At 39.7% G+C, this 10,307-nt stretch overlaps 1 protein-coding gene across 1 annotated transcript; it reads right to left on the bottom strand.

Moving 5' to 3' along the window:
• Positions 1-492: 492 nt before the first annotated feature.
• On the bottom strand, positions 493-10,167 carry TMEM129 (transmembrane protein 129, E3 ubiquitin ligase). Its single transcript, XM_068679673.1, has 4 exons — positions 9,297-10,167; positions 8,428-8,902; positions 5,814-5,973; positions 493-3,471 (listed from the first exon to the last, which is right to left on the bottom strand). Exons 1-4 carry the CDS (start codon positions 9,499-9,501, stop codon positions 3,223-3,225), a joined length of 1,089 nt encoding a protein of 362 aa, XP_068535774.1. The 5' UTR covers positions 9,502-10,167; the 3' UTR covers positions 493-3,222.
• Between the last annotated feature and the right edge of the window lie 140 nt (positions 10,168-10,307).

Genomic DNA, 10,307 nt, shown 5'->3' on the forward strand with positions numbered 1-10,307 from the left:
CAGCTGAAAAAGTATCTCCAAGTCACTAATAATAGAAGAACGTTTTATTCTTAAAGTAAATATTTTATCCCATAACATTACTCAGTTCATTTTTCTCTTAGAAAATTGCTGTAAAAATAACAATTCTAAACCCTACCCCTTTGTTTAAGAAACATATCATGGTTGGGCGGGAGACAATGTGTTTATTTTTTACTGCAAGCAAAATGAGGACCTGAAGCTATCACAAAGACAAATTCCTATTTTTATACTATATAAATTTCATGTTCAGTGAATTATGCAAGACAAATAAGATTATCAGATGACCTGTGTTAAGAAACCTGTCATGGTTTTTCCTTTTACTGTCTCTTAGAAGAAAGTGTCATACAGATTTTTAACAAGTTAGTTCTGTAACATAGCTTTTAAAAAGCTTACCAACTTTGGAGGCATGCCAGATTATTACAAGAATTTAAACTTGGAAAAATGCTCGTTTTAAGGAATTTAAGACAGGCAGTATTATTAACATAAATCATTATTTTATTTTTGTAATTGTTACAAAGTTTTCTTAGAGGCACTTCTGTGGACAGAACACTACCATAAAAAATATGCAACAGTATTATACATTTATGACTCTTACTTTGCTGTATTGTCATACTGGCAAAAGAAATAAGATGGGTAAAATCAAAGTTCTACTGAAAGGAAAGCTTTCAATCAATACAAAGAAGATAGAGTTATCTAAAGAAAAACACTACTGCACAAGCAATTGGGAGACTAAAGCTTTTACTGCATGAGATATTACTGGCAATTGACTGTTTTTTTTTTAATATATATAAATATCTGCAACTACATGTGCTTATTGTCTAAAGTTCTCAAGGCCTTTATGATTTTAACTTCATACATCATTACAATAAATATTTTTATTCCAAAGAGGAAAAGAGATGTAGGAATTGGCTGTCAGTGACAGAGTCCAGAATCCTACCTTCCCTTCTGCAGCTATTTCAAGGACCATATCCCTTATATATGTGCCATATTATGCAAACTTACCGTTAAGTAAATGGTTCAAAATGCTTATTTATAAAGTCTACTGTATAATAAGAAGGTGCATGTCAGGTGATACCACCTGGCCTTGTAGGACTCTTCAAAAGGTTAAAAAAAGTCCTGCAGAGATACTACTTCAAAATTCCAAATAACTTTTCTACAAAAGTACTGGAAAATTCACTCATCAGCTTCTTGATTTTCTACTAATTTTCAGATTTGACAACAAAACTGAAACTCAATTTTATGCTATTCAGATGGCACATGCCATTTAAAATAAAATCATACTGCCAGTCGCAATGTTAAATTTTTACTTTTTATGATCTGAAACAACATGTAATGAAAACCAGAAAAACCACTCTTATTAATAGGCAGTACAGATAATTGTGTAGTAAAAGTTGTATATGTAACGACTGAGATATATACTCAGTGTCCTTATACTCAAGTTTGGTCTCTTATAAGTGCAAATTTAAAAACAAACAAACAAACAAGAAAAAAAAAAAAAAGCTCCTCCACCAGCCATACAATATAGTATGTCAGATGTCAGATCTCAAATGATGCTGTCAAATCTGTTTTCAATTCCTTATCGCTCTCCAAAACATGGCTTAAAGCCACATATATATAACCATTTCCTGACCACATTGCTTTAATTGGGGTTCGGTGCATTCAGCATACATCCTATGGCTAGGCTGATACTAGCAAAATATTTGGTGGTTGCACTTCCAGTACTTGTACCATTTTTAACACCCTGCTACCTATTCCTTCTCAGAGCAGTCTTGCTTCTCAAGGACGTCAAGTTTTTTTCAGTTAGCCACTGGCATACGTGTTACCTGTGCTTATGATTTACAGAACCTTCTGATTACACACTATCTAAGGGAAGCATTAAGGCTTTCATTCTCCTAGACCAAAGCTTTAAACTACTCCTTTCTCTTACCATTTGTCCCACCTGTTTGCCAGAGGTTACTGCCCCTCTAAGATGGACTACCTGGATAAGCAAATACCTGCATCTCAGCCACTGAAGAGCACAGATCAGTGTGAGAACTCAAACACTCATTCTCCAACACCTTGAAGCTTTTCACCAAGCAGTGTGACAAGCAATTGTTCATTGAAGGGTCTGATAGACATACAAAACAGTAAGCACAACATTTAGGTCCAGGAGAAGGACTCTCTTAAATTTATGGAAAATGCTTGGGTTTAAATTTGCAAATTATCCTGATGCAGACTGTATCAGGGAGTGTGCATCAGTGCCCTCTGAATGTTAAAACACTGAATACTGCTTATGAGCAGTCTTGAAAATGCACACCTGAAAAATTCTGATTAGTGAAATGAATGATGGTCATTCTTGGGGCATCTAACATGGCAATTTACACCTCTGTGATCCCGGCATCTCTTTCAGGGAAAAGGTTACCTTTCAAAACTTAAAGGCTTTGAAAAAGCTGAGCACTCTTTCAGAGTAATTTGACAGTTTGGATATTTGCTGTGCTCCTTTCAAATGTAGAAAATAATCCATCATTAGAAAACATTGAAACCCTAAGCAATGTAGCTCCTGGAAACCAGCAGGTTTAATGACGCACAGCATTAGTAGTGTAAGTAAGCAGGGTACAGTTCTGAATCCTTCTGTTGTTTGAAATAAATATGTCCATCAAAAAATAAACTAGACTCAATTGGAATAAAAAGTCCCTGTGGGAACTGCATATCTTCAGGAATTCAATTCCTGAGTTTACAGAAACCCATCCCCTTTACATGTGGAAGGGACCAGCAGAAGGAACACAACTGGAATACTTGCTTTGTGAACACTCGCCAAGATGAATAATAACTTGAAAAACAGATTAAATAAACACAAAGGTATCAATGAAGACTAACCAAAGTCATTTTTTTTTCAGTTAGCCCTTTGTGAAAGAATCAGAAATACCTATGTTTAAAAGAGAATACTACTGCACACATGGATGGGATAACGTTATTCCATCCACGACATAAACAAAATATTGTTGTTCCAGAAACTGACATCTGATGAATAAAAAAAACAAAGACACAGGTAAAAATGGAAAGGAACATGAAAAGATCAACATCCATTTTAAAGGCTGTAAAAGAAAGCTCTGAGTTTGAACTCCTGTAGAATGTGAAGTATAAGAAAATGCTAACAGGCCTTTTGGCCAAAACCACTATGAAATACATTCATATTAAAAAAGTTAAAGCATATCCAAGAATTATTCATCTTATTATGCAAACATCTAAAATGCAGAACTTGGCTCGGCAAGTTGGACAAGGCACGCGGCTTGACAGCCAGGTCTCTGGGTGCTGCTGATCCTGTCGGCTAGCAAACCATTTGCCCATGCAGGTGAGGCACCACATAGGACGACAGTAGCATTGCTGGCATTCCCCTTCATTTGGCTCCTGGCAATTCTTGATGAGCTTGATGTTTGCAATAGTCTGCATACACCCTATGCATGGCTCCAGCTCCTGAAGGAGAATAATGTCAAAACTATGAATCGCACACAATGGCTTGCTATTGCTCTTCAAAAGGCTTTTTGAAAATTATCTCCATACAAGCACAGCAGGAACCTGAGCTGGGCAGAGCCTCAAGGCAGACCTGCCTCAGCAGAAGATATCATGTGCTTCCAGTCTCCAGAGCTTCCATGAGAACACAAACTAATGAATGAGAACAAATTTACTCTATAGGCAGAAAATCCAGAACTGCTGCATGAAACTGATTAAGCACAAATGACTGAAAACAGACTTTTTTCAGGTCTCTGAAGATCTCCATCTGTTTCCAGAGTACAGCAGCCACATTAAGGTAAACAAGCAGCCATCTTTATCATTCAGACATGCTCTTTTTCAAATAACACAGAAATATACAGTTAGGAAAATAATCAAAGCAAACAGTTCTCACTACTTGTTACATCAAGTGGTTCCTATCTTCCATGTTTGTAAATAAAAGACATAAATAACAGGAAATATGGGGTCTCCTGAAATTAATGAGCACTGGTCTTGAGGGACCAGAAATTTACTTAATTTTTCTCGGAAAATATTAGAATAATTTATATTTCCCCACAGTTATTATGCCATTTGAACTAGCAGTTGCATATAGAGAGATCATCTTGCTCTGAAGTGTTTTAGCAATTAGAATCACAGAATGGTTTGGGTTGGAAGGACCTTAAAGATCATCTAATTTCAACCCCCTGCCACTAATTAATTGATAAACAATTAGCATTTCCCATGTGTCTTCCAGCTAAAGCTCTCCAAGAACCTGATGAAGTTTAAAAGACTGCTGTACAGGCAAGGAGATGTGAATCCTGTTCATGCCTCTATCAGGGATTTATAAAATTCTGGGAAATGCATCTTAACACCTAAATGTGTATTTATATTAAAGAAAAATGGAAATAACTATCTGTCACTTACCTTTTAAAAAAATATAATGGCATAAATGAAAACAAAACAAAACATTGAAGTGCTTACTAGCATTTACAAAACTATCCTCACAGCAGGGTAAAACCATACTGTTGGTGTAAGATAGCACTGATATAACAAAAAGCAGCTCTGCTGTGTGGTCTCTGGCTACCACTTCCACAGCACATCTTCCTTTAACCACATAGGTGGTTTGATTGTCGAACAGATCAGACAAAAACTAGTCATCTTCCTTAGCCTCTTTTCACCCCAGTCATTTCTCCCAGTCAGGTTCACCGCAGACAAAGTCTTGCATCAACATTGGGAAAGGAAGGGTGTAGGAAGCAGGACTGCTTCTTTCAGGGGCTATATAGGGTTTTAGTTTGAGAAACTTAGTTTTCTTAGTTTTTAGGCAAGAATAACTCCAGTGCAGAAAGGTTAACTAACTTTTTCAATATATTCATGGAGCTTCAAAATAGGGAAAAATCACGTCGTATTTTTAATGTCTGCATCATATTTTTTGTTGTTTTTTATTGTGCAATGTCAAACCGAAATTGAGTAGCTCAGTTGACACTTAAATATGTCACAAATTAAAAGCCCTGAAAGCAACTCTAACAAATAAATAGTATATTTTCTTTAATGTCTTCAGACTGTTTGCTGGCACTGCAATCAGAATGCACAACCTCACTATGTGCAGATATGTCTGATCCAGCTTTATTTTGGCTATTGCATGTAACCATGCAGTGAAGATAATAGAAGCTGCGTGATACTGCCCAAGATATCAAGTACTCACTCCATTAGCTGATACATCTGCCACAGCCTCCCTGCAAGGTCACCAGAGCTAGTTCGATTAGTTGCCTCTGTTACACTGAACAATGCTTTAGTCACGCTTATGATTACAGTACAAGTATAATAATAACCAGGTCTCCCCAAAGGTTACTGAAGGAAGGACTCCATGGCATTATTTACAATTAAAGCAAGCCCCAGTTAAGCATCTTTAATTTATTACAGAAGAAGATCCAGCAAAACCTGGCTGTCTAGAAAAGCAAGCTGTAATAGAGCAAACTGCCTAAAGCACAGTAACAACAGCTGTTATTCTAGGTCTCTGTAAACCTTCTGAAAATACAACCTCACCATATCCAAATGTTTTCAAGTAAAAGTTTTATGGAAATTATTATAGGGGACTTCCTTCTACTATTTTTCTCTGCTATTTTTCTCGTGTCTCAAAAATGTAATGTTCACAAGACAGTTTGTTTCTTAGTAGAAGGAACAGAAGCAGCAACCAGATCTACATAATAAATGTTTACTGAAACAGAAGGTGAGCCCTAAGTAAACAGAGTTACCAATTACAGTAATCACAGGCTCACCTACATTGAAAAATATAATTATTACAGTCTCACATGGATAGAAGGTCTCACCTGAGTGCTTGGAACAGAATAAGGCTGGTTAGTTTCCACCAGAGAAGTAAAGGTTTCTAGAAATAAATCACTGAGGCTTTGATGGATCACAACATTAGCTGCATTGCTGATGGGAGCACGGAGCTTTTCTCGGAGCTCCCCATACTCTGTGGAGTTCAGCCTGAAGAAGAAAAGATGGAACAAAATGTTACTTTGGTTATCCATTCAAATACCTTGATAGTACGGTGCAGAGATGAACATCAGAAAAGTGAATACATGGAAAAGCTGTGTGGGTTGGTACATACTGGTTAGAATAAACATGACAGCAATGATTTTATTTTCTTTTGCTGTTTGTTTGTTTCTGATACAACTTGAAACATGATGTCATCCTGCCTGGATCCCAGCCTGCATATATAAGTAAGTTCAGGCTTCATGTCCAGCCAGTTCTTCATCGTACCCTTATCAGATTGCCAGCAGGATATTCCAAAGATCAGCTAAAACATCATAAAAGGAAGGCTTTTGAAGTCATTAGCATGAATAAAAGTAATACTGATAGATAAATCATACTTTAACTAGAAAATACTGCATGCACAGTTTCTGTCCATCTTTTTAATGCCTATTTACTTATACAATAGTACAAGTTCATTATAATAATATATATAGTTCCCTAGAGTTCATGAACTCCTGAGAACACAAATTATAATTATCATATGATGAGGCTTGTATCACATATCAATACAGTACGTGTAAACATCAGAAAAATGACAGTTGATATAAGTTTCTATGACTCTGTGATACAATTACAGATTAAAACTGAGATTTCACAAAGGCTACAAATGGCTGCTGAATGTGACATGCTCTGATTTAAGGCAGCAGCAGGCTGTGTTTCACACTAGGTTGCCTCTAGTAAAATAAGTCTCCCTAAGCGAGTTGCACAGGCCTTAAGTACCACAAGACTTTACAGATCCTGTAGTGGCACATTATTATTGTTACCCTTTCAAATTTAGCAGCTCTGAACTGTAGATTCAGAAGTCTCCATCTCAGTGTTTCCACTCATTAAACAGCTTTCATTGAAGGAGCCCTGGGAACATCGCCCTGAAATTCCTGGGTCATTCTGCCACTAGCTCAGTTCCTGCAGCACAAGGCTAGTTTAGTTTTAATTCCTGGTGGTCTCCATTGTTTTAACTGCTGTAGGATAATGGAGTTTGCTGACTACAGTGTCTGTGCAAATAATAGAGACCTTTGTATCCAGAGAATGAACTCACACTGAACACGCAGAGAAACATGGCCTGCCTACACAAAAGCGTTTTTATTTCAGAAACATCCCGCTGTATCTACTTCTGATTCTGCATATATACAATGATTCTGTAGCCTTAAAAAGGGATTTTTGTCCTATGGCAATTTTCTTAAATACTGTATGGCTGCAGCCTAACTGATTTGCTCTTTTTGACATGTCTTATTACAAGAGCTTCTAAACAGTCTTCTCGGTGCTGTTCCATTTAGCCATAGAATTTGTGGTTTTGGGAATTTTTTTTCCTAACAGAAATTGCCAAGGAAGTCACACTTTTCTCAGCAGGGGATGTAGTTTTATCACTCTGACACTGAAGCACTTACAGAAGAAGATCATTTAGTTGTTTAATATTTATTTGGTCACCACTCTCACAGGCCTACAGAAGTCTCCTCTTTTGGATTCTGTCATGCTCACCCTAACTTCTCAGTTTGAGCTGTTCACCTGGATGTCTCATGCCTCCCTCATGCCAGGACCCCTCCATTTAGCTAAATGTCTGGTAACGTCTACTTTTAGTTACCTCGTAAATACATGCTGCTGACTTACAAATTTACAGCAGACACTCAAATACCTTTTCCAATGTATAGTTGCAGGAGCACAAACATGGCTTTGTGTACTCCTTTTAATGACACAAGAACAACAAAGACCTTAGCACCATTCTATTCAGTGTTACAGGTTTCTGCAGAATCTTGTACTTTTGCCCAGCTACAGAGAAAGACTGCTAAAAAAATAGCGCAGGCCCTGGGAAAACTATCCATAACAGTTCACAGAATATTTACGATGATTTACTGCTATGAGAATACATAAATCATAAATGGACCAAAATTATTTCCTTGCTTTAAGGGTAGTTGGCTTGCTCAGTGAGCTCTCTTTTGACAAGTGACAGAGTTACAAGCCTTGAGCAGGAGGAGCAAAAAAAGACATGGGAGTACAACAGACAGTTTTAGACACATCACTATTTCTTCACTCCCAAAATTCATGAGACCAAAGATTCAGAGATTCTCCCTTTCTTTCCTGTTCTTCACCTTTCAACTAAGTTTTTCTAGTTACTTTTTTTTTTTTTTTTCTGCATCCAGAACAACCCTTTTCCTAAGAGAGGACCAAACGGGGCAGTTCCTCTGTTTAACCATTGTGCATTTATTATTGTAGGTACATGAATCTTCCTAAACAATCTTTCTTCAACACGCTGCATGGTAGAGCTGTGCTCACAGCATCTCTGAACACCAGGCTGGGAGCAAAAAGGAAGGGGCAAGACCCAAGGAGCCTTCAGATCTGCCACAAACACACTCCATCAGCATCATCAAATACAATATATATAACATAACAGGGCAAAATATTTTGTTTTACCGAATATCAAACGCCTTCACGTAGGGATTAATACTGGCAACACGGATGGTGAGGAACTGCACAGGCATATTTGAGTCTGGCGTGAGCTCATGCTGTCTGGAGTCTGTCACTGTCAAATGAATGTCCTGCTGCTGGGCAACATGTAAACAGTAGGTGGTCACCTTAATCACCCACGTGTCCGTAACGATCACCCTCGCTCCTGGGGCTCCAGTAGCAAATTTGTCAATTCTCCTGAATTCTGTATTGATGGAAGAAGCCACTGCCCTCCATCCTGACTGTGGGAGAGCGTGAACAGCGAGCGTCCGGGCTAAGGGGTGGTTATTCCAACCCTTCCGTGACCAGTAATATGCCAGGGCACCAGCCACCGCTGGGAAGAGAACGGCGAAAAACAGGAAAGTTTTCCATCCACTTGAAGCCAGGTAGAAAAAATAAAGGTGTTTTTCAGGTGCAGCAAAGCACATACCAAGGTAATAACCTGCAAGGAAGAGGAAGCAGTTAAGTACACACGTAAAGACACACCCCTGGATCTTACAGTTAATCTAGCCAGTGAGCTCACCCCTGGGACAGCTGTAGGACGGTATCTGTCATCCTAAGCAATTTGATACTTCGTACCCTTACCTGTCACTGAGTTTTACTAGAAATATATCACTCAAGGAAGCTGATTTGAACTTCCTGGTTAAATAAAAACCTCTGTTTTTTGTAACAGCATGGACACAGCCAGGTAGTTTCAAAGCTCAGCATTCCAAAGAAGCCCGAGAGCTCCCACCACACTGCCCGCTGTCGGGGAGCTGCCCACCTTCCCGCACCCAAGGGTGGGAGGTGGGTGCCGGCCCCTTTCTCCCCACCGAAGCCGAAGCCGGGTGTCTCACCGAGGGGCAGCAGGGAGTGAGCCAGCAGCGTGCCGGTGCTGCGCCGCAGGTGGTACTGCACGAAGGCCGCGTCCTCGCTGCCCAGCCAGGAGGCCAGCAGGCCCTGCACCGTCAGCCCCGCCGAGCGCACCTCGTCCGGGGGGAAGACGAAGCAGACGGCGAACACCACGTAAGCCAACGTGAAGGTCACCGCCGGGCTCTCCATGCTGAGCCGCCGGGGCACAGCACGGCTCAGCACGGCTCAGCTCAGCTTTGCGAGGCTCTCTGGGAGATGTAGTCCTGCGGGCTCGCCAAAATCCTGCTGCCACCGCACGGCACGGCCTCAGGAGATAGATGGCCGTGGGGAGGCTGGGCAGGGCCAGGAGGGTTTGGGGTTGCTCCTCACCCAAAGGCTCTCATTGTGGCGTCACCTGCTGTCTCCATCCCCGGCAGCCAGGCACGTGAATGCGGAGGTGCTGAGCTCGATGAAGTTCATAAACTTTTAATTGTACGCTGCGCAGGCCCGGTGGAGGAAATTAATTAGAGTTTTAAACGCAGAAGAGCGCCGTATGAAGATAACATCCATCTGAATTAGGCTAATGTTTTACTTAAGGCTCCGGAAAAAAAAAAGAACAAGAAAAAAAGAAAAAAAGAAAAAAAAAACACTTTTTATCCAGGCTTCCTGTTGTGTTTTACGTAATGTTTTCTTTAGAGGATGATCAGCTAAGACCTTAATGGGAGACAGATTTAAAGGTACATTTGTACACTCCAAAACACAGTAGAGTCCTACCTGTGATTTCTGGCTACTCCTGAAATAGAAACGAAACAAAACAAAACAAAAACTAATAGCCACAAGAATGGCTGTTTCTCTCAGAATGCAACACCCCCCCTGCCTGCACCCTGCAGTAACCATGAACTGCAACATTTGTCTGTTACAAAGAAAGGGGAAATTGTGTAATTGGAGAAGCACAGAAAAGAAACCATTGTGCAACATTTTAAACTGCTACCAAGTAAACCAAGTAAATAGGAAAT

This window comes from Anas acuta, chromosome 4 (genome assembly GCF_963932015.1).
Source record: "Anas acuta chromosome 4, bAnaAcu1.1, whole genome shotgun sequence".
Lineage (NCBI taxonomy): Eukaryota > Metazoa > Chordata > Aves > Anseriformes > Anatidae > Anas > Anas acuta.